The sequence below is a fragment of the Schistocerca serialis genome, unplaced genomic scaffold, assembly GCF_023864345.2.
Source record: "Schistocerca serialis cubense isolate TAMUIC-IGC-003099 unplaced genomic scaffold, iqSchSeri2.2 HiC_scaffold_1329, whole genome shotgun sequence".
Classification (NCBI taxonomy): domain Eukaryota; kingdom Metazoa; phylum Arthropoda; class Insecta; order Orthoptera; family Acrididae; genus Schistocerca; species Schistocerca serialis.
In genome coordinates, this window is record NW_026047546.1 from 134,826 (window position 1) to 160,732 (window position 25,907).

At 44.4% G+C, this 25,907-nt stretch overlaps 1 protein-coding gene across 1 annotated transcript in view; it reads right to left on the minus strand.

The window, feature by feature from the left end:
- The window catches only part of LOC126439535 (uncharacterized), an 81,534-nt gene that overhangs the window by 45,240 nt on the left and 10,387 nt on the right, over positions 1-25,907 (minus strand). Inside the window, exons 2-4 of the mRNA XM_050090569.1 lie at positions 11,417-11,552; positions 6,831-6,963; positions 3,655-3,803 (exon numbers count right to left, since the gene is read on the minus strand). Coding sequence (XP_049946526.1) covers positions 3,655-3,803; positions 6,831-6,963; positions 11,417-11,552 — 418 coding nt within the window. The remainder of the gene's footprint in view (positions 1-3,654; positions 3,804-6,830; positions 6,964-11,416; positions 11,553-25,907) is intronic.

Below are 25,907 nucleotides of genomic sequence, written 5' to 3' on the forward strand. Positions count from 1 at the left end.
TTCTACGGAATCCAAACTGATCTTCCCCGAGGTCGGCTTCTACTAGTTTTTCCATTTGTCTGTAAAGAATTCGCGTTAGTATTTTGCAGCTGTGACTTATTAAGCTGATAGTTCGGTAATTTTTGCATCTGTCGATACCTGCTTTCTTTGGGATTGGAATTATTATGTATAGAAACCTTTAGAAAGCACCTGTCTGCACACAAATCCTTTTTATACTTTCATGTACAGACATATTCAGGCCACTACAAGGTGTATGGTAGAGTGTACCTCGTACCAGGGTACTGCAATTAAAGTGCAACTACTCATAGAGGTCCAGTTGCAGCTGTAACTATCATATAGCAGTGAAACTTTGTTGATATGCTAATGCAGAACCAATTTATATTTGAAAAAACTTGGTTCCATTTTTGGCCACCAGGTGTAAATCTGGCACTGTACCTTGTACAACAGTATGGCAACCGTGCCATATTGACGGGGTTGCTGTTTTTGTAACTGACCGTGCAGTATATGCCCCAGGTGGTGCTAGCACTTGGGCTGTGCCTCGAAAATTGTCTATCCCATGGTCAACAGTATGGAAAGTTTTGCGTTCCATTTTACACTAGTATCTGCACAACACCCACACAGTGCAGTAACTGGAATCTCACAATCTGCAGCAACTTTCTGAATTTGCTATTCGGTTTCTGGCACAGACCAAATTTTATGACATGTGGCCTGTCATTTGAAGCGATGAGGCACATTTTACACTACAGGGTGCAGTGAATGCACGGCACTGCCGAATTTGGGGTACTGCTAAACCTTGTGTTGTACACAAGAGCCATTGCCCTTGTATGAGATTGTGTAATGTGGATTCATGAGTACCTATACAGTGACATCTTCACATTATCGAGATTTCCTCTTACAGCACGATTCCTGCTTTGTGAAACAACTCTGTGAAATCCACTGTTTTCATGCAAGATGGAGCAACATCTCATGTCGCTTGCCCGGTGAAAGATCTGCTTAATGCAACCTTCCATGATCGTGTTATGTCTAGAGGTTATCTACAGGGTGTTACAAAAAGGTACGGCCAAACTTTCAGGAAACATTCCTCACACACAAATAAAAGATGTTATGTGGACATGTGTTCGGAAACGCTTAATTTCCATGTTAGAGCTCATTTTAGTTGCGTCAGTATGTACTGTACTGCCTCGATTCACCGCCAGTTGGCCCAACTGAAGGAAGGTAATGTTGACTTGGGTGCTTGTGTTGACATGCGACTCATTGCTCTACAGTACTAGCATCAAGCACATCAGTACGTAGCATCAACAGGTTAGTGTTCATCACAAACATCGTTTTGCAGTCAGTGCAATGTTTACAAATGCGGAGTTGGCAGATGCCCATTTGATGTACAGATTAGCACAGGGCAACAGCCGTGGCGTGGTATGTTTGTATTGAGACAGATTTCCAGAATGAAGGTGTCCCAATACGAAGACGTTCGAAGCAACTGATCGGCGTCTTAGGGAGCACGGAACATTCCAGCCTATGACTCGCGACTGGGGAAGACCTAGAACGACGAGGACACCTGCAATGGACGAGGCAATTCTTCGTGCAGTTGACGATAACCCTAATGTCAGCGTCAGAAGTTGCTGCTGTACAAGGTAACGTTGACCACGTCACTGTATGGAGAGTGCTATGGAAGAACCTGTTGTTTCCGTACCATGTACAGCGTGTGCAGGCACTATCAGCAGCTGATTGGCCTCCACGGGTACACTTCTGAGAATGGTTCATCCGACAATGTGTCGATCCTCATTTCAGTGCAAATGTTCTCTTTATAGATGAGGCTTCATTCCAACGTGATCAAATTGTAAATTTTTACAATAGACATGTGTGGGCTGACGAGAATCCGCATGCAATTGTGCAATCATGTCATCATCACAGATTCTCTGTGAACGTTTGGGCAGGCATTGTTCGTGATGTCTTGATTGGGCCCCATGTTCTTCCACCTACGCTCAATGGAGCACGTTATCATGATTGCTTACGGGATACTCTACCTGTGCTGCTAGAACACGTGCCTTTACAAGTACGACACAACATGTTGTTCATGCACGATGGAGCTCCTGCACATTTCAGTCTAAGTGTTCATACGCTTCTCAACAACAGATTCGGTGGCTGATGGATTGGTAGAGGCGGACCAATTCCATGGCCTCCACGCTCTCCTGACCTCATCCCTCTTGACTTTCATTTATGGGGGCATTTGAAAGCTCTTGTCTACGCAACCCCCATACCAAATGTAGAGACTCTTCGTGCTCGTATTGTGGACAGCTGTGATACAATATGCCATTCTCCAGGGCTGCATCAGCGCATCAGGGATTCCATGCGACAGAAGGTGGATGCACGTATCCTCGCTAATGGAGGACATTTTGAACATTTCCTGTAACAAAGTTTTTGAAGTCACGCTGGTACGTTCTGTTGCTGTGTGTTTCCATTCCACGAGTAATGTGATTTGAAGAGAAGTAATAAAATGAGCTCTAACATGGAAAGTAAACGTTTCCGGGCACATGTCCACATAACATATTTTCTTTCTTTGTGTGTGAGGAATGTTTCCTCAAAGTTTGGCCGTACCTTTTTGTAACACCCTGTAGATGCATGGCCTTCAAGATCACCTGATATGAAACCATGTGACTTGGCTCTGGGAAGATCTAAAATAATGTGTTTACCTGGGACACATTTGGTCTCTACGTGCTCTGAAGGCCAGTATACAGAAACACGTTGCTCAGATTTTGCCAGAACTGCTGCGGCCAACTGTCGATCGCATCATTTCACAGACACAGCATCTTGATGTCTCTGGCGCTCATATTGAACAAATAGTGTAACTGAGATTAAAAATAAAAACAGCATTATGATTTTCTCACTTGTTTGACATTTTCTGACCATGTCTCATTCCTAATGCATTACATACGGATATATTTCTATACATCTTTCTAACATTAACACCACCACATTTGCGTATGGTGGCCAAAATTGGAACTAATTTTTCCAATGCATAAATCCATTCCATCTTAACACATTAGCATATCTACCAAGTTTCACTGCCATATGATGATTACAGCCTACACTGGACCTCTGTGGATAGTTGCAATTTGTTAAGTCATTCCCTTTCTTCTTGCACTCTCAAATGGAGGTAGGGGCAAAAAACTGTTTCCGTACAAGCCCTGATTAACCTCCTCTTAGTGGCACTTACACAAGAGGTATATTGGGGGCAGTAGGTTCATTCTCCCATTTATCACAAATTCCAATTCTATAATCTTTCTCAGTTGTGATTTGCTGAAAGAATGCCTCCTTCCCTCCAGGTATTGCAATCCGAGTTCACAGAACACTTCCATAATACTTGCCTGTTAATGGACCGATGTCAAAGAATAGCCATGTGTAAGGTTCTACCTGCATATGAAAGCTCTCTGCACTGCAGCCTAATTTTATATAATGAAATTGCTCTATGAATCTAAAAGATATGGAGGGGGGGGGGGGGAGGGAAGGGGAGATTTCTTTTGTGAAAGTACCCTCTGCTGGCACACTGAATGTGCAAATAACTTAATGAATGCAGCAAGGTGATACCCTCAACAACCAAATACGTACAGTTACATTAATAACAAAATGAATGCTACAGCAGACCTCTTCACTTACCTGCTTAGCATTCTTGCTGTACGATGTGATGCAATTACTGTCACACATTAGCTTCATGCCATTCTTAAGCTGCTGAGATGCTGCATTCACAGTCAAAGTTAGGTTGTTCAGCTCACGAATTTTATGTAGCAAACTTGAAGCTTTTTGATCTGAAATAAAACGGATGTCTACTATGAGTAACTGGAATCTGTAATACTGTGTGTCCTATAATAACCACACTTCCTCCTAGACTAGCATCATCTACCCCAGGATTCTAAACTCTACACGCATCAATCATGATTCACTCATGTTGTGAATGAAATATGCTGTTGAAGGAAAAGAGAGAAATGCTCTCTAACTTAGCTGCTGAACAATTGGAGGAGGAAGCAAAATTTCTTTTACACATGACAATGTTACTGGCAAATTAAGACAAACATTTTTGGCAGGGTAAGTTGATAATTACAGGAAAGAGGGAATAACTAAGTTTATGACAAACAGCATCAGTATTGCATGAGGTTATTTAATGATACTAGCATACAAAGATAATGATAACAGAACATTTCAAACATGACCTGTATGAAAATAATGGATGTTAATCTACTCAATCAGAACCTGGTTGTCATGTTCTCTCAGAAGACCTCAAACCCACAAACATTCCTTGTGTACTCACATTTCCTCATCCACATATTCAGTTCTCCTCAACTGCACTTCTTGGGGATGTCTCTCCATTCTCTTCTCATCTTTTGTCCAACATAGCTGACCACAAGACTGTCTCACTAAAGGAATTCACAGTTTTCAGCACTGGGATGTCTGTCTAACTGACATCTATCTAGTGTTACCATCTAGTGACAAGTTTTGGAACTTAGGAGAAAATACCATGGACCACAAACTGTTTATGAAGAAGGCAATGAGTGATGAAGTAGTATGTGCTAATAACTGTTACAGTGCATCTGTTTCATGAAAATGAAATCATCATCTCCGTTATGGAACTGCCTGAAATAACTAATTGTTTTTCTTTATACATCACTGACATTGTTTTGAAACATTACTACTGTCCTCCGATTCTGCTGGTTTATCACTGAGTTAGCCGAAAGTACATGCCCAGCAAATATGATAGAATATAAAAAACAAATATCGGTAGGCGCTACAGCAAAGCAATCTTCAAATTATACGTTGACAATTTTTATGCAGTGTGTCATGGTTTTCATTTTCCTGAAAACAAATGTCTTGGCACGGTCCTATTAAACAACCAGCTCCATATTACTAACAGAAGACAAAGTTACAATCAGAATAAGACATTGCTGCATCACCATTTTGTTGCCAACTTCTGAATATTACTCTTTCAAAGAGTGCTAAATACTTAGGCACTGTTTGAACAATTTTATGAGCCAGTGTAAATGTAAGCTTCAACTGTATACACCTTTTCATTCACATAACACTGAATGATTTTCTTACTTTCAAGCAACAGGTGAAACTGCTAGCCAATCACGCAATATTCAGATCAGGCAACCAACAAATAGTGAAACACAATGTGTAGACTGCAGAGCAAGAATGTTTTTACCTTCAAAATATGGCACTTATAATGCTTTTATGGGATCTCAGGCTTTGATTACGAAATTGCAGACAAGGCCAACACAAAAATGACAGATTGCGTTTCCTGAGGACAAGCTGACATTGTCACCTTTAATTCCCATGGCAAACAGATATTATCTGCTGCATCATGCTGCAGGGAAAAGGGGGGGAGGGGGGGGACTCAGCACCATAGCCAACTGTGTGATTGTCTTTGGCACTCCTCACAAAAGTGATACTGTTTGCCTCAATGACACCTTGGAGGTGTGACGTAATTGGGCATTATATTCCGACTGTTACTATGCCTTTCCATTTGGCATTAGTCAAGTTTTTTCAAAGCTTTCATTTCACCAATCAAAGAGTCCTGACAGTTTCTTTGGCTGTGTGTACTGCATAACCTTGACAACAATGTCACTGACAAAGTGGCTACATACAGACAAGACTTCTACCAGAACTTAACGAAAAGCCCGTCGGAGGGGGGCATTACTTCTGAATAATCACATCTCCCTGCAGAAATGTAGGAACATATGAAGCATTACTGATCTTGCCATTTATCTTAGACAATTGATTAAAGAAAGGGAAATCGGTGTTTATAGCATTTGTAGATTTACAGAAATTCTTTTGACAAATTTGACTAGAATACACTATTTGAAATACTGAAAGCTGCAGAATTAAAAAAGGGAGCCAAAGACTATTTACAACTTTTATAGAAACCAGAATGCAGCTGTGAGTCAGAGGACAATAAAGGCAAGCAGTGGTCAAGAATGGAGTGAGGCAGGTTTGTAACCTATCCCCAATGCTATTCAATAGGTAGACTGGATAAGCAATGGAAGACAAAGGAAAAATTTGGCAAAGGAATCAAAATGCAGGGAGAACAACTCAAAAATTTGACATTTGCAAGCAACACTAATTGTCACACAGCAAAGGACTTTGAAGAATGGTTGATCACAATGGATGTCTCTAAAAGGGGTTGTAAAATGAAGAACAAAGGATGCATTCCTGGAGCAAAGAACTACCTAGATGTTGACATGGGACCACATCTGTTACAGTGCTGTGGATCTGAAAGCAACTATATAACTCCTATCATCCAATTGATCATGGCAGGGAGGATAGTTTAAATATAGAACACTGAAAAGGAAACATCTTTGAAACATGTGTATTTATTATGCATGTGCTTTTCACTACCAATGTACTACTAGTTCCTTTATGGTTGATCACAACAAATTGTGAAATGTTAGTTACGTGTTCTTTACTGACAACCTTCAGTCAGTCAGTCAGTCTCTCTCTCTCTCTCTCTCTCTCTCTCTCTCTCTCTCTCTCTCTCTCTCTCTCTCTCTCTCTCTCTCTCTCTCCCCTCCTACTCATCATCATGCAACATGTGGGAATCCATAACACTGGAAATTCCTGGATGGAATAATACATATATGTGGGTAGCACACTCTCAAAAACAGTTTATGACAACATTTGAATGATCACTACATATGGCCAACTCTAAAACTGGGACCAAACTTTAGCAGTATGGTGGTATAAACATTGAAACACTACTAGTAATAGTAATATTAATAATAATTAAAATCAACTAATGCATATTACAAGGCATTAACCAACCAACATTGGAAAAGACGTACGTTTTTCTTTGATCTCTCTTTTAAGAGATTCTATCCTCTCCTTTTGTGCTAATTCCTTTGCTTTCTTCTCCTGGACTTCCATTTTTAATGCTTTGTATTCTTTTAGCAATGCTAACCTTTTTTCTTCCTCTGACTGCAAGAAATAAAATGCAGCATTATTAATAATTAGTTGTTATTTTTGTGGTTTTGGCTTTAATGTAATGACAACTGGACTGACAGACCAGTGTCAGTCATCAGATAGCTGTTTATGGAAGACAGACATACTGTACAAATATTTTTAATAAATTTAGTAAACTGTCAAAGTTGAGAAATATGGAAAACAATGAACATGAAAAAAAAGCTCAAGGTGATGACTCATCATACGATTTCTGAGATTTCTAGGTTGAAATACCAAATTTTCCAGAAGTAATTTTTTTTTGTATGTGAGAACAAGCTTTATTTATCTAACCTTCATGGCTGCTAATTAAACACTTTTAGTTGGCACATGATTTAATGGTGGTTATTACACATTGAGCTAGCATTGTAAACAAGTTTGCTAAGAAATATGAATACAGGGTGTACATCAAGTCCGGGAACACTTTCAATTATTTACTGCACAAGAACCAAACATTGTACAGATATCACACACATGTCATTTTGAAGAGAAACTCTGATAGTTTTTTTTGTTTTTTTTCCACGTATACCACCATAGTGTAGTTTGGTAATTTGCCTATAGTCAGTGCTAGTCAAAACACGGCTGTGTTACAGAAGGGGATGCTGCTTCATGAAATGGCCTCCCCAATCGCCAAATCGCACTGTGAGAGACTTTTTTTCTATGGGGACACATTAATAATCTGGTGTACATACTGCTTCTACCACTCGACGTAGAAGAGCTCCGCGAGAATACAAGAAGCGGCTGCCACAGTCAACGATGCCACGCTGGTACGGGTATGGCAAGAATTCTATTACCGTATTGACATCTTCTGCCGGGTCACTCACGGTTTGCGTATTGCATGTTTGGGGGAGAGAGGGGGGGGGGGGGGGGGGGGGAGAACACCTTTCAGAGTTTCTTTTCAAAATGCAATATGTATGACATCTGTACAATGTTCAGTTCGTGTGCAATAAATAATTGAAAGTGTTCCTGGACTTTATGTACACCCTGTATAATGTTCAATATGAATGGCATGTTCAATATTAATACTCTTTAATAACAGAAATTTGTGATAATTTACTATATATTTTATTCATACCGAGAAAACTTATTAGAATACAGTATGAAGGAAAGGTAAAGTAACAGACAACAAATTTACTAATGAATTTTTATTGTTCTACAGTAGGAAAAATACTCTCCTCAGTAGTCAAAAATAGTGTCAGCCAAAACCAAAAGAATGTCACATCAGCTTTAAACTGATTTGGAAGTAGTATTTGAAACAAAATGGTTGAGAATGTCATAATGAAATACTATTCCAAGAAATTTTTGAACGAAGGTAATTCAGATATAATATGGCACCACATTTGCTTACAAATTTTACTGAAGATAAATGAAATTAAAAAGCAGTATGTTACTCTACATAACTTCCTTCACTGGGCAGTGCACTTCTTAGCCTCTGTGCTCATACATCAGAAGCAATTCCCTGAAGTCGTCAGTGAATTACCCCAACTAATACCACTTTCTTTAGCTCGAGCATAAGTAATTTAGCGAGTTTACAATAGGTGCATTTCACCAGTTCACCGACCCACGCACACTGGTGTGCAGTGCTACAGAGGAGGAGACGAGAAGTGGGCAGAGGCAGATGGAGGACAGCAATTAGGGAAGATCGAGGCCTGGGGGTTATGGGAGAGTGTTCCAACTAGTGCAGCTATGATTAAAACAATTTATTATAGAATAACCATTTGACATAATAATTTACTAATATATAAGAAACTATCAGCCTTGATTGCGGTAATGAAACCAACCTTTACCTAGGTTTCAGCCCAAATAATTTACCCGTCTTCAGAAGATATACCTGAATCTATAATTTGTCTAAGAGGGCATGGTCTTATTTCTAGACCATGCCCTCTTAGACAAATTATAGATTCAGGTATATCTTCTGAAGACGGGTAAATTATTTGGGCTGAAACCTAGGTAAAGGTTGGTTTCATTACCGCAATCAAGGCTGATAGTTTCTTATATATTACATTATCACGATTGCTGACTGTGCTGCAAAGTTGAAAGTACATAATAATTTACATTTGATGCTGTTACATAGTTACTAGTTTTTTTTTTAAGACCACTTATTTTAGTAAACCTCAATGTGAGCTCCCTCAGTAGCTTGGAGAATGCCGAGGCGGTATTCCCGTTCCTGCCAGGTGTTTCGTAACATGTATTCTGTCACGGTATCCACAGCAACTTGTGTCCCAGCCTTCAGTTCATCAATGTCAGCAACTGGTGTGACGAAGACTGTCCTCAATATAGCCCCAGAAAAAAAAGGTCAAGGGGCGTAACATCTGGAGAGCGGGGTGGCCAGGTTGTTGGACCGTTCCTTGCAATCCACCGATCCGGAAATGTTTCGTCCAGGAAATCACTCATCATCAAAGCCAGCCCAATGGGGGGTGCTCGATCTTGCTGGAAAAGTATCCGCAGTTGATATTCTTTTAACTGTGCGGCAATGAACTGTTGCCAAACATGTAAGTAAACGTTAGCAGTAATGAATTTTTCCACGAAGAAAAACAGACCAAAACCCTTGTTATGCACGAGGCCACACCAAACATTCATTTTTTCACTGTCTCGCTGTAACTGTACAGTAGCATGCAGAGACTGAACCCCATATATGGACATTATGCCTATTTACCATTCCACTGACACGAAAGGTGGATACATCAGTAAAGCATATGCAATTTAAGTAATCATTAGCGCCATCAATCCTGTTGAGAATCTCAGTTGCAAATTCAGCACGTGTCAGCAAATCATTCGGTTGCAAGGCCTGCACGATTTGCACTTTGTAAGCGTGCAACCTAAGACTTGTGAAGAACCTTCATCACACTTGCTTGCGATATTTGAAGTTCACACGATGCTCGACGAGTCGATTTAGATGGACTGTCGAAACGATTGCCAAATGCGATCGACAGTTGTATCACTCACACGAAGCCCGCCACTTCGAGGACGATCTTCAGCGCTGCCTGTTTCGTTAAACTTTGCATCCCGTTGCTTTACTGATTTAACGTCAGGAGGTCTGTGTCCATAAGAAGCCCACAATTTACACCAAACACTGATGGGCGATTTCATTTCGTGAAAAGGAAGCACACACTGCACTTTCTCCTATTTCGATGCCGTTTCGCCAGCAACTAACGTGACCTAACAGACCCGCATCGGTGTTGTGGAGCACTAGTGCCATCTATTGGTTACAACAACTAGCTACACTAACCTATGAAATGGCATCAAATGTAGCTTATTATGTTATTCTGTTATAAATTTTTATAATCAGGGCAAGACTTTGTGCTCACCCTGTATTTCTTCTGTTACCCAACATTTCTTTATAGTCACTTTCGTTGCCTTTATGTCTGTCCAACTTAAGTGACTGCCCTTTTTTGAAAAGTTCATTCCTCTTCAACTGAACTGCCTACTGTGAATTTTTTTGTCACAGCATCTACAGCCTTAGATAACCTCAAACACACCTCGTCCATCCTCAGTACTTCAGTATCCGACTTCTTTCCACTTTGATTCTTCCAGAAGATTATCTTACACTTCTCTCTACTCTTCATTACTCAGTTGTGATCTGAGTATCTGCAGCTGGGTATGCCTTAAAACCCAATATCCGATTTTGGAATCTTGTCTTACGCTCCAGGTGCGTCTCCTCCTCTAATGAATCATTAACAGTGTATTCGCTATTACCAGCTGAAATTAGTTGCAGACGGAGCTATTGAAATAATAGTCTGCTCACTCAGAACTTGGCATACAGACTGTTATGAAAAATACCCAATCACTGAGACACATTAACATTTCACTTTCGCACCGAACACTGAAGTGGAACCGAGGCTTGCAGCAGAAAGTGACTGATTACAATCTGGCAACAACCCAAGATTCTTGGATTTCCCAAATCTTAACCACACCATTATGGCTCACCCATATTACCATCGAGGGAGTACATACAGGTTATGTAATTAACATAAGAACAGTGAACAACTGCAACCAACTGAATGAAGCATTGCAGTCGTACAGACACCGACTTCATCTTCGGGAGTAGTTTGGTCTGTCCTGTCACCCAGATTTTGGCTTTTTGTCATTTTCCTAAATCACCTCAGGCAAATACCAGATTGGTGCCTTCAGCAAGACCACAGCTAACCAACTGTCCTAGTCTCATAAAACATATTCTGTGTGCATGTGTACTGGAGCTACTTGTATTCCTAGTGTTATGGTGAGACATCTTACACCATCATGACAATTTCTGGGTTAAATAAGCACATACGTAAAAGAGAATGACATAGATCTGGTCTGCTGCTATCTGCTCCAGCAGTCTATGAATGATAAAGTACAGAGGAAAATCACAGGTGTATCAGTAATGGTAACGCTAATGCAAAAAACAGCAAATAATCACCACAGAGATTTTTTAAAAATAGTGCGAACTTACATTTTTTTCATCAGATTCAGACTTCTTTTTCATTTCACTCATAGCCACACGTCTACGTATCATCTTCACCTCTTCTTCTGGACGAATGCGCATCATCATATCTTCTATGATTGGTCGTATTTGTGGATTACACACACTGGATAGTACAACATGCTATTATAATTGGTTTGCCGTGTTAAAAATAAAAGTTAAAAGTCAAAGAAATAATATAAATACAAAAGTTACAAGACATCAGAAAATATCAGGGTACTTACAAATATTTAGCAAATTACACAGCACAGTAGTGTCACCTAGTGAAATGCACAGTTACCACTGTTTTAAAGTTTTTCATTTGTTACTGTTAGAAAAAACAGCTCAGAAACAGACGAACAACTAGAATCACAACAGCACAACCAGTGTTCGGCTGTAGTCAACTGTTTAAATACAAACAAATATGAACCTAGACTATACTAGATGCCAGTCTTACAACAACCTTTACTTAGCATTCACATTCATTGCCTTCATCAACTCGACCAAGTTATCACCTTTCACCCTAAACTAGACTTCAGGCTACTGCTACAGAACTGTGTCATCACAACCAATCAACCCCATTTCAGCACGACACCAGTTGTACCGTACTCATTCTAGCAGCTCACCAGAAATGGGCTAAGGTTTTTCAGCTTGCATTTAAGGAAATTTGCGAAAAATGGAAATTGTGTGTGACAGATTTGTTATACGACTTTACAATTTTTGTAATGGCCAAAATCAACAACCGTGCCTCAAATCCTATTGTTCAACTTTTGATAATCACCTTCACAGATGGCTGTTTACAATTCATCACAAACATGATTCTGTGAGAAGTAAATTATGTTAAGATGAGACCGGAAAGGACTAGCACATGACTTATTGTGATACAACTCAAGGCACGATGAGACTGCAACGTATTTGATTTTGCATTAACATCTAGCTATGAAAAAGATCTGTTCCCAACAAATATCACAAAACTTAAGTGTCAATTACTGTAAGGAAATGCTTAAAAAATTCTATCAATGGGAAGCAAGATGTCTATACAAAATCCTAACAGGAGACAAAGCTGTCATATTCCAGAAACTAAGTAACGATCACTTGTTCGTGTGCCTGAGTCAAAGTGAGACCGAAAGAGGTTTACGATAATGATTGAAGTAGAAAAAATAAATTAGAAACTAGAATGCAGATTACCATGGCTGGCTGATCATGAGAATAGAAAGGAGAAGCAAGCCACTCTGCATTACATTAAAACCACCACCCTAAAAGCCGTACAGTGGAGGACACAGAGGGACAAAGGACATACCCTAAAACTCATATCAAATGATAAAACACACTCTCACAAATAGAACATAGAAGTAAAGCTACTGTTGGAGCATCGTCGCCTAACACCGAAGGTAGTGTGCTGGGAAATTTAAAAGTCCACCACAGAGCGGCTAAAAGTGGGCAGTCCAGCAAGAGGTGGAGGACTGTAATTTGGAAGCCACAGCGATATTGAGGTAGGTCCTCGTGACGGAGGAGGTAACTAGGTGTGAGCCACGTACGGCCAATACGGAGTCGACAAAGAACAACTGATTCTGTGCAAGAGGCCCGCAGGGAAGACTTCCACACATTCGCAGTCTCCTTAATGACACACAGTTTGTTGTGCATACTGTTATGTCACTCCGTCTCCCAAAGCTGAAAAACCTTGCGGCATAAGACAGAACGCAGGGCAGTTTCATCAGAGATACCCATCTCCAGGGGAGGTTTCCGCATAGCCTGTCAACAAGTTCGTTACCTGGGATTTCAACGTGTCCTGGGGTCCACACAAACACCACTGAACAAGTGGACCGTTCCCGGGCAGACGTGGCCTCTTGCATGTTTGCTACTAAAGGATGGCGAGGGTAGGACTGGTCGGTAGCTTGTAAGCTGCTCAGGGAGTCAGAACAGAGAGGAAACTGCTTACCAGAACAGGAACGAATGTACTGAAGTGGATGAGATATGGCCACCAGCTCGGCAGTAAATACACTGCAGCCGGCAGGCAAGGAATGCTGTTCAATATGGTCCCTGAACATAGGCGAAGCTAACATTACCGTCAGCCATCGAGTGAACAACTTCAGAGCCCCAGTACACGTCAAGAATTGAGAGGAAGCGACAGCAGAGAGCGTCGGGGTTAAAATGGTCCTTAGGGCCGTGCAAAAGGTCCAGACAATGCTTCGGCCGAGGTATACACCGTGGAGGTGTACATGAATGGACCTCGAGCAGAGATGGTAAAGAGAAGGACTCCAGTTCAGAGAGAAGGGATCACACGCGAACCGAAATCGTGAGCCCTAATGTTGGCCGCCGATGCGGGAGATAAACTGCTGCATGCGGGAAAAGAAGACAGTAATTCAGATGCTCAGAGGAGCTACGAATGTGTGCAACAAAACTGTCAAGCAGTTGTGCACATCAGATCCACAATCAAGGGACTCCGGCCTCCACCAGGACACTGGTCACCCAACTCTTTCTAAAAGCTCCTGTCACTAGGCAAATGCCACAGTGGTGCACTGGGTTGACTAAACGCAATGCTGAGGGCACCACCGAGCCGTAAACCAGACTCCCATAGTGAAGGCAGGATTGAACAAGGGCTCTGTAGAGCTGCAGCAGCGTAGAGCGATCTGCACCCCAGTTGGTGTTGCTCAGGCAGTGGAGGGCATTGAGATGCTGCCAGCACTTCTGCTTAAGCTGACGAAGGTGAGGAAGCCAAGTCAATCGAGCTTCTGGATGTCCTAAGAATCGCTTTATCTACACTACAGTGAGTGGGTGGATCATCAATAAGATAAAATTCAGGTTCCAAACGAATGGTACGAGGCTGACAGAAGTGCACGACACACGACTTTGCGGCAGAAAACTAGAAGCTGTGGGCTAGAGCCCATGACTGTGCCTTGTGAATGGCACCCTGCAGGTGCTGCTCAGCAATACCAGTACTGGAGGAGCAGTACAAAATGCAGAAGCCATCTGCATACAGAGAAGGCGAGACCGGCAGCCCTACAGCTGCTGCTAAGCCGTTGATTGGCACTACAAAATTGAGATACACTCAATACGGAGCCCTGAGGAATGCCATTCTCCTGAATATAAGAGGGGGGTGGGGGGGGGGGGGGGAGGATTATGGGAGGCACCAACCTGGACACAGAGTACGGAGCGAGAGGAAGTTTTGGATAAAAATCAGGAGCAGGCCCCGGAGACCCCACTTATACAATGTGGCAAGGATATGATGTCACCAAGTCGTGTCAAATGCTTTACGTAAGTCAAAAAAGACAGCAACCAGATGTTGGCATCTGAAAAAGGCTGTTTGGATGGCAGACTTGAGGGACACAAGGTTATCAGTGGTAGAGCAACCCTGGCAGAAACCGCACTGACACGGAGCTAGTAGGCCATGTGACTCCATCTCCCAACCCAACAACCAACACACAATATGTTCCAGCAGCTTATAAAGAACGTTGGTAGGGCTGACGGACCGATTACTATCCGCATCAAGTGGGTTTTTACTGGGTATGAGCAGTGGAACGACAGTGTTCTCCCACCTTGCGATGAAAATATGCCATCACAGCAGATCTAGTTGAAGATGATGAGGAAATGGCACTTGTAGTCAGAAGAGAGATCATCTGACTGTGGATCCAATCCGGCCCACGAGCTGTGTCAGGTCAATGTGCAAGTGCGCTGAGGAGCTCCCACTCCATAAATGGAGCATTAAAGGGTTCACTGTGGCGTGTAGTGAATGAGAGGACTTTCCTTTCCACTCGCCGTTTCAGGGTGCAAAAGGCTGGGAGGGGGGGGGGGGGGGTTAGTTCTCCGACACAGAGGTTCAAACATAGTGCTCGGCATTCACGTTTGCGTCGGTACAGAGCACGCCATTGATGGTAACACCAGGGACACCTGTTGGGGTCTGGTACCCAAAAAGACATCTGATCTTTGTCCAGACTTGGAAAGGTGACATATGGCACCCAATGGTCGACACTTACCTCTACCAACACTCCTGTTTCCGTCGTTTTACAAGCTGGCATACACGGGTACGGAGCTGCTTAAAGGCTATCAGATACTGTAAAGAGTGCCGCTCGTGTCACTGTAGAGCTTGCCAACTAATTGCCTCAGTAATTTCCGGCGACCACCAAGGGACTGCCTTTCGCCGGGGGGCACCCTAAAGAGCGAGGGATCACCTGCTCAACCATCACATCGATGTTACCATGTCAGGGAGAGTCAACAGTGACATCAGAGGTTAAAGTTTCCCAATCCACCTTGTTTAAAGCCCATCTGGGCAGGCATCTGTGGGCCTGACGCCGGGGCAGTGACAGGAAGATGGGGAAGTGGTCACTACCACACAGGTCGTCACAAGATCTCCAGTGGATAGATGGGAAAAGTCCTGGGCTGCGAATTGATAAATCAATGGTCAAGTAACTAACTCTAACCACACTCAAATGTGTGGTGGGCCCAGTATTTAGGAGGCAGAGATCGAATTGCGTCAGTAAAGTTTCGACATCTCTGCCTCGGCCAGTAAACACGGTGCCACCCCACAAGGGGTTACGGGCGTTAAAATCTCCCAAAAGTAGGAAAGGCTGATCTAATACATTCAAGGGTACTGCACCATCTGGAGGGAGATATACGTTGCAGACAGTTATTTCCTGTGTCATCCATATTCTGACAGCCACAGCTTCAAGAGGGGTTTGAAGGCACACATTTTCACTAAGATGAGTTTACGACATAAATGTGAACTCCACCTGACATCTCTACGGTTCATGTAATATCCCTTATAGTTGCAGAGGGCAGGGGTCTGCATTGCTGGGAACCAGGTTTCCTGGAGGGCAATGCAGAAAGCAGGTGTAAAGCTTAACAGTTGCCATAGCTCAGCCAGGCGGTACAAAAAACCGCCGCAATTCCACTGGAGGATGACATCATCGTGCGACTGGGAAGGCACGGAATGTTCAATGAGGCAGTTTATGCCTCAGGGTCACCTGCTGCCAGACTTTTTGCCCGAGCAGTCTATATCCATTGTGTCTGAGGGTCCAGCAGAGCTTTTAGGAAGCAGTGGTGTGGGTGCCACCACAAGTTCCTTGTTCTTGGGGGTCTTCTTTTCTGATTTCTCACACTGTTCCTTGGGTTTCCCTGGTTGGGACGACTTCACTGATTTAGTCTCTGGGACTGAGGATGAGTGTGAAGCCCTACAACCAGCTGCTTTTGGGCTCTTCAGTCACTGGCAGGTGTCACCTTTCCCACTAGTTCCACCACCACAACCACCACCACCACCACCACCACCACCACCACCACCACCAATTATTCTTACGTTATACCATTTTCTGCTGCTGTTGGTATTACCATATACTCATATGACCAAAAATCTTTGTCTTTTTCATTTCCTTCCACCCACCACCACTACTATATTCAGATCGAGCCTCTGCATTTCCCTTTTCAGTATTTCTAGCTTCCATGCCACATTTGAACTTCTGAAATTCCATGCCCCAACTCTTAGAATGTTATCCTTTCGTTGATTATTGAATCTTTTTCTCATGGTCACCTTCCCCTATGGTAATCCCCTCCCAGAGATCTGAACAGGGGACTAGTCCAGAATCTTTTGCCAATGGAGAGGTCATCATGACAATCACAGGCCACATGTCCTGAGGATACAAGTTAGAGGATACAAGTTATGTGCCTCTAATACAGTGGTTTCCTGTGCCTTCTGCATCCTCATGCTGTTTATCATTGCTGATTTTTCTGCCTTTAAGGGCAGTTACCCACCCCAGTTGCCCTGAACCTCCGTCCACTCCTCATCCTTTTGAGAAGGCCGGCCATTGAAAGAATGAGGGTGACTTGTTATGCTGGAAGTCTTTGGCTGACAATCATGATTATTAATCAAATTGAAGTGGTGGCATGTTTCGAACCCGGGACCATGGACAGTTTGATTAGTACTCACAGGTACTACCCCTAGACCACAAGTGCACCACATATGTCCCATCATTAAGCAGACATGCCATCTTGCTATTGCAATGACAAATGATTACATGTATTGTCATGTTAAAGCTTCAAGATACAGATTCTCATGCAACAATCTGGAAGTGACTATACAGGAAATAAATTTCCTGTACAAGTCCATGATCATTGTGAATATTCCACAAATAAAAACATCAGCACCACTTAATATATTTATTTATAATGCCATTTCAGCTATTGCTACCATAAAAACTAACTCAAATTAAAAGAACAGAATTGCATGTCCATTACAAAAAATTGTAGAAAGTAGCTGAAGGTTTCGTGACAGACCGCTGACTGACAAACAGACCGCTGACTGACAAACAGACCGCTGACTGACAAACAGACCGCTGACTGACAAACAGACCGCTGACTGACAAACAGACCGCTGACTGACAAACAGACCGCTGACTGACAAACAGACCGCTGACTGACAAACAGACCGCTGACTGACAAACAGACCGCTGACTGACAAACAGACCGCTGACTGACAAACAGACCGCTGACTGACAAACAGACCGCTGACTGACAAACAGACCGCTGACTGACAAACAGACCGCTGACTGACAAACAGACCGCTGACTGACAAACAGACCGCTGACTGACAAACAGACCGCTGACTGACAAACAGACCGCTGACTGACAAACAGACCGCTGACAAACAGAACGGATCCTGAATTCCCATGCTGCAGAACGACTGCTGCACGTAGCAAGCTAAGAACCACACCGGAAATGACTATGGAAAGAGGCCCTCGGACATCAGCACAGAAGGTACATAAAATCTACGGCTGCGAGCTCGACTCTACTACACTCCGCCACCAGCAATGGAGAATGAAGCTTTGACAATGCCAGCCACTTGTACTGGCAAAACATCAGAAAAATTATCAATCGTACATCAGCTGAAGAACCCGATACAGAAGCCAACAGACAGCATGTCATAAAATATCATGCTACAAGGATGATATATTAGATGTTACAAATTTTACACTACTGGCCATTAAAATTGTTACACAAAGAAGAAATGCAGATGATAAACAGGTATTCATTGGACAAATATATTATACTAGAACTGACATGTGATTACATTTTCAAGCAGTTTGGGTGCATAGATTCTGAGAAATCAGTACCCAGAACAACCACCTCAGGCCACAATAACGGCCTTGATACACCTGGGCATTGAGTCAAACAGAGCTTGGATGGCGTGTACAGGTACAGCTGCCCATGCAGCTTCAACACAATACCACAGTTCATCAAGAGCAGTGACTGGTGTATTGTGACGAGCCAGTTCCTCGGCCACCATTGACCACACGTTTTCAAATGGTGAGAAATCTGGAGAATGTGCCGGCCAGGGCAGCAGTCGAACATTTTCTATGTCGAGAAAGGCCCATACAGGACCTGCAACATGCAGTCATGCATTATCCTGCTGAAATGTAGGGTTTCACAGGGATCGAATGAAGGGTAGAGCCACAGGTCGTAACACATCTGAAATGTAACGTCCACTGTTCAAAGTGCCGTCAATGCGCATAACAGGTGACCGAGACGTGTAACCAATGGCAACCCATACAATCACACTGGGTGATATGCCAGTATGGCAATGACAAATGTGCGTTCACCGCGATGTCGCCAAACATGGATACAACCATCATGATGCTGTAAACAAAATCTGGATTCATCCGAAAAAATAACGTTTTGCCATTCGTGCACAAAGGTTCGTCGTCGAGTACACCAACGCAGGCACTCCTGTCTCTGATGCAGCGTCAAGCGTAACCACAGCCACGGTCTCCGAGCTGATAGTACATACTGCTGAAAACGTCATCGAACTGCTCGTGCAGATGGTTGTCGTCTTGCAAACGTCTTCATCTGTTAAATGAGGGATTCAGACGTGGCTGTATGATCCGCTGCTAGTGATACGAGGCCGTTGGGATCCAGCGCGACGTTCCTTATTACCTTCCTGAACTCACCGATTCCATATTCTGTTAACAGTCATTGGATCTCGACCAACGTGAGCAGCAATGTCGCGCTACGATAAACTGCAATCGCGATAGCCTACAATTCGACCTTTATCAAATTCGGAAACGTGATGGTACGCATTTCTCGTCCTTACACGAGGCATGACAACAACGTTTCAGCAGGCAACGCCGGTCAACTGATGTTTGTGTATGAGAAATCGGTTGGAAACTTTCCTCCTGTCAGCACGTTGTAGGTGTCCCCACTAGCGACCACCTTGTGTGAATGCTCTGAAAAGCTAATCATTTGCATATCACAGCATCTACTTCCTCCCCCCAATGAACCATGGACCTTGCCGTTGGTGGGGAGGCTTGCATACCTCAGCGATACAGATAGCCGTACCGTAGGTGCAACCACAACGGAGGGGTATCTGTTGACAGGCCAGACAAACGTGTAGTTCCTGAAAAGGGGTAGCAGCCTTTTCAGTATTTGCAAGGGCAACAGTCTGGATGATTGACTGATCTGGCCTTGTAACACTAACCAAAACAGCCTTGCTGTGCTGGTACTGCGAACGGTTGAAAGCAAGGGGAAACTACAGCCGTAATTTTTCCCGAGGGCATGCAGCTTCACTGTATGGTTAAATGATGATGGCGTCCTCTTGGGTAAAATATTCTGGAGGTAAAACAGTCCCCCATTCGGATCTCCGAGCGGGGACTACGCAAGAGGACGTCGTTATCAGGAGAAAGAAAACTGGCGTTCTACGGATCGGAGTATGGAATATCAGATCCCTTAATCGGGCAAGTAGGTTAGAAAACTTAAAAAGGGAAATGGATAGGTTAAAGTTAGATATAGTGGGAATTAGTGAAGTTCGGTGGCAGGAGGAACAAGACTTTTGGTCAGGCGAATACAGGGTTATAAATACAAAATCATATAGGGGTAATGCAGGAGTAGGTTTAATAATGAATAAAAAAATAGGAATGCGAGTAAGCTACTACAAACAGCATAGTGAACGCATTATTGTGGCCCAGATAGACACAAAGCCCACGTCTACTAGAGTAGTACAAGTTTATATGCCAACTAGCTCTGCAGATGACGAAGAAATTGAAGACATGTATGACGAAATAAAATAAATTATTCAGATAGTGAAGGGAGACAAAAATTTATTAGTCATGGGTGATTCGAATTCAGTAGTAGGAAAAGGGAGAAAAGGAAACGTAGAAGGTGAATATGGATTGGGGGTAAGAAATGAAAGAGGAAGCCGTCTGGTAGAATTTTGCGCAGAGCATAACTTAATCATAGCTAACACTTGGTTCAAGAATCATGAAAGAAAGTTGTATACATGGAAGAACCCTGGAGATACTAAAAGGTATCAGATAGATTATATAATGGTAAGACAGAGATGTAGGAACCAGGTTTTAAATTGTAAGGTATTTCCAGGGGCAGATGTGGGCTCTGACCACAATCTATTGGTTATGAACTGTAGATTAAAACTGGAAAAACTGCAAAAAGGTGGGAATTTAAGGAGATGGGACATGGATAAACTGCAAGAACCAGAGGTTGTACAGAGTTTCAGGGAGAGCATAAGGGAACAATTGACAGGAATGGGGGAAAGAAATACAGTAGAAGAAGAATGGGTAGCTTTGAGGGATGAAGTAGTGAAGGCAGCAGAGGATCAAGTAGGTAAAAAGACGAGGGCTAGTAGAAATCCTTGGATAACAGAAGAAATATTGAATTTAATTGATGAAAGGAGAAAATATAAAAATGCACTAAATGAAGCAGGCAAAAAGGAATACAAACGTCTCAAAAATGAGATCTACAGGCAGTGCAAAATGGCAAAGCAGGGATGGCTAGAGGATAAATGTAAGGATGTAGAGGCTTATCTCACTAGGGGTAAGATAGATACTGCCTACAGGAAAATTAAAGAGACCTTTGGAGAAAAGAGAACCACTTGTATGAATATTAAGAGCTCAAATGGAAACCCAGTACTAAGCAAAGAAGGTTGGTTGGTTGGTTGGTTGTTTGAGGTTAAAGGGACCAAACAGCAAGGTCATCAGTCCCTTGTTTCAAATAGACTCCATTCTGCTAACGGGACATCTCAGGATAGTCAGAAAAAAAAAAAATGGAAAAAGGGGAAACGTAGAAGGGCAGTTACGTTGTAATTAGTAAAAACAAATGAGGGAAGTTGGCAAGAGAACGGACCCAACACTATGCTGAAGCAGCATAGGCAAGACCACCTGTGACTTAAAAGGTACAACTGCTATAATGCAGAAAGTACGTATGGGAATAGAAAAACTAACCAAGCCTTAAAAGAAGGGGTAAAAACAGAGTAAAAGGGAAAGAAAAGAGGATTCCGGTCAGGGAGGTGAATCGGGAATCTCTGAACACTGCCTACAGTGTGTGACACCCAAACACTCACCGCCCTGCCCCAACACCAGAGGGAGATTAAAAACTTTAAAACTGAGAATAAAAACCACTCTCCCGGAGGAAACCTAGAACCAGAGAGACCATCCGGGAATCGTCAGCCAACATCAAAGGTAAAGTGTGGGGGAGTCTGTACTTAGCACGCAGAGCCAAAAGAAGGGGGCATTCAACCAAAATGTGGGCCACTGACTGGAAGGCTCCACAACCACATAGCGGGGGTGGCTCATCACGCAAAAGGAAACCATGGGTCAGCCTGGTATGGCCAATGCGGAGACGACACAGTGTGGTCGAGTCCTTGCGGGAGAGGCTAAAGGAAGAACGCCATGGGCCTGGATTCACCTTAATGGCACGAAGTTTATTAGACAGTGGAGTAGCCTTCCAAGAATTGGCCCATGACTGTGCAAAGTGGGATTTGATGTGAAGCCGTAAATCCGCTGCAGGAGGGGTTACAGAAAACGGGGGGTAAGTAACTGCTCCCCCAGCCAAACGATCAGCGAGCTCATTACCCGGGATACCCACATGGCCCGGGACCCATAGGAAATCAATGGAACAAGCAGCACGGTGAAGATCAGCGAGATGGTCATGGATGGCAGAGACCAAGGGATGGCGTGAAAAACACCGGTCAATAGCAAGAAGGCCACTCAACGAGTCTGTACATAACAAAACGCGGGTGTGTTGGGATTGTTTAATAAAGGTAAGGGCCCGGGAAATTGCCATCAATTCCGCAGTAAACACCCCACATGAGGGTGGCAGTAGATGATTTTCCGTTCCAACAAAGGACGTGAAGGCATACCCAACATGATCAGCAGATTTAGAGCCATCAGTGTAAAAAACAACAGCATCCCGAAACTCCCATAAAATTTGGCGGAAAAAGGAACGGAACACCACCGGGGGGATGGAATCTTTCGGACCGCGGCGGAGATCCATCCGAATTCGAGGCCGAGGAACTAACCAAGGAGGGGTGGAGGGGAGGGAGCGAGGAAGACAGGACAAAGAAGGAAGCCGAAAATCACGGGTAAGAGACGCAAGGCGCAGCCCAACCGGTAAACCCGCCCGAGGGCGGGAGTCAGGCGGGCGACGTGCATGGTCTGGGAATAGGATAGAATAGGAAGGATGAGCGGGAGAAGAACGGATAGTAAGGGCATAAGACACCAGAAGCTGGGACCGCCGAACAGAAAGGGGGGGGATCCCAGCTTCAACCAGGAGACTATCAACAGGGCTAGTAGGGAATGCACCGGTGGCCAAACGGATACCACGATGGTGGACTGGATCCAGCACGTGCAGCGTGGAAGGAGCAGCTGAACCATAAACTTGACAACCATAGTCCAAACGTGACAGAACTAGAGCACGATAAAGACGGAGGAGGAGGGAACGGTCCGCACCCCAAGAGGAGTGGGCAAGGAAGCGAAGGACATTGAGTTTACGGAAACATCCTACCTTCAGGAGTCTGATATGGGGCAGCCAAGTGAGCTTGTTGTCGAAAAGAAGACCTAGGAAACGAAACTGTGGAACCACAGGCAATCTTTGTGCAGCGAGATAGAGCTCTGGATCAGGGTGGACCGTAGTACGGCGACAGAAGTGGACCACCCGCGATTTTAAAGGAGAGAATTGAAACCCGTGTGAGAGGGTCCATGCAGAGGCACGCCGTATAGCCACCTGGAGCTGCCGTTCTGCAGATGGCATCGAGGAGGAACTAACCCAAATGCAGAAATCATCCACATACAGGGCAGGGGCGACCAAGGGACCGACAGAGGCCACAAGTCCATCAATAGCAATGAGGAAAAGAAGGACACTCAAGACAGAACCTTGTGGGATGCCCGTCTCCTGGGTCCGTGGAGAACTAAAAGCAGTACCAACTCGAACTCTGAATGACCGATGGATCAGGAACTGGCGGATAAAAATCGGGAGTGGGCCCCGAAGACCCCATTGATGAAGGGTTAGTAAGATGTGATGGCGCCAGGCCGTGTCATAGGCCTTGCGAAGGTCAAAAAACACTGCAACCAAATGGCGGCGCTGGGAAAAAGCCTGCCGAACTGCGGATTCCAAGCGAAGCAAATGATCGATTGGAGATCGTCCCTCTCGAAAGCCACACTGGTAAGGGGACAATAGATCCCGAGATTCGAGGACCCAAGTGAGCCGACGGGCTACCAGCCGTTCAAGTAACTTACAACCAACGTTGGTCAAACTAATTGGCCGATAGCTGTCAACAGATAGGGGGTTCTGACCAGGCTTAAGGACAGGAACCACAATGCTATCCCTCCACTGAGAAGGGAAGTCACCCTGGAGCCAGATACGGTTAAACACCTGAAGAAGATGGTGCCGTTGTGGAGCACTGAGATGTTGAAGCAGCTGGTTATGAATGGAATCTGGGCCAGGGGCCGTATCATGAGAAGAAGATAGAGCAGAAAGAAATTCCCATTCAGTGAAAGGTTCGTTGTAAGATTCTGACTCACAAGTGGTGAAACATAAGGTGACAGCTTCAGCCTGCTGTTTTTGATGAAGGAAAGCAGCTGGATAGGAGGCCGACGCTGATGCCACTGCAAAATGGGTCGCAAGATGTTCTGCGAGAACTAATGGGTCCGTACAAATGCCATCTGGGAGGTGAAGGCCTGGGAGGGTGGACTGCCGATGGCAACCTTGGAGAGAGCGAAGTGTAGCCCATACCCGTGACAGAGGGACAGTGGAACCAAGGGAAGAAACGAATCGTTCCCAACATATCCGTTTGCTCTGTTTGATTAAATAACGGGCTTTAGCGCGAAGGCGCTTAAAGGTAGAAAGGCTGGCTACAGATGGGTGCCTCTTAAAGTGTTGCAAAGCTCGACGGCGATCACGGATGGCAATGGCAATGGCCGTACTCCACCACGGGACTTGCCGACGACGAAATTGTCCAGATGAGCGCGGGACAGCAAGGTTAGCAGCGCGAACAATCACGGCAGACACGTCACGTAGGACGTCATCAATACAACCCGACAAAGAGGGAGAAAACTCGACCTGTGCAGTATATAGAGGCCAATCGGCGCGGTGGAAAGACCAACGAGGTAACCTGTCCATCGGGGAGCGGGAAGGGAGCGTGATAATCAACGGGAAATGGTCACTATCACAAAGGTCGTCGTGTGGCGACCAGTGTAATGAAGGGAGGAGAGAGGGAGAAGAAAGAGAAAGATCAATGGCAGAAAAGGTACCATGACCAGCACTGAAATGTGTAGGGGAGCCATCATTAAGAAGGCACAGGTCGTGGTCTGCAATAAATTGGTCTATAAGAAGACCTCGTCTAGATGGAAAGGCACTGCCCCACAAAGGATGATGAGCATTAAAATCCCCAAGGAGGAGGAAGGGAGGAGGAAGTTGCTGAAGAAGGGTAGTTAAGGCAGCAGGTGTAAGAGTCCTGTCAGGAGGGAGATAAAGATTGCATACTGTGACTGCAGAGTCTAAGTGGACCCTAACAGCAACCGCTTCCAATGTAGTGTGGAGAGGAATCCACGTGCTAGCAATGTCTGTACGGACCAACGTACAAACGCCACCAGAAGCCCGCAAGGGTCCGACCCGATTTCGACAGAAAACACGGAACCCACGGAGGGTCGGTGAGTGAGCATCAGTAAAATGAGATTCCTGGAGAACCACACAAGCTGCTGAGTAGGACGAAAGAAGGGATTTCAATTCCGGAAGGTGACGATAGTAGCCATTACAATTCCATTGGAGAACCACAGAACGATGGTTTAAATGAGGGCTGAACACGCTAAATCCAGTCATACCGCCGGGTCCCCACCCGTCACCGACAAGGAGGGGGCGACATCCATAAACGACAGGTCAGAATCCGGTTGTGAAGCCGGGGAAGGGACCTCCGGTGACACCAGAGGCTCTTTGTCCCGGGACTTATGTTTCTTCTTCTTTTCAGGCTGAGATCGAGGAGGGCTGTGTGGCATAATGGAGCCAGCTGCAGCAAGATCAGGAACAGAAAGAGACCGGGCGACCGGGGGGCCGATAGACCGCGGCTCTCGCGGTCGCCGCGCTGCAGCAGACCTTTGACCTGGAAGGTGCCGGGAAGGGGCATCCCGGGAGAGGCGCCCTTGACCGGCAGACGCCGAAGGAGTGGGACACTTCTCCGGCTGGGGAGGGGGAGCAGCGCCCAGAGGAGAAGGTG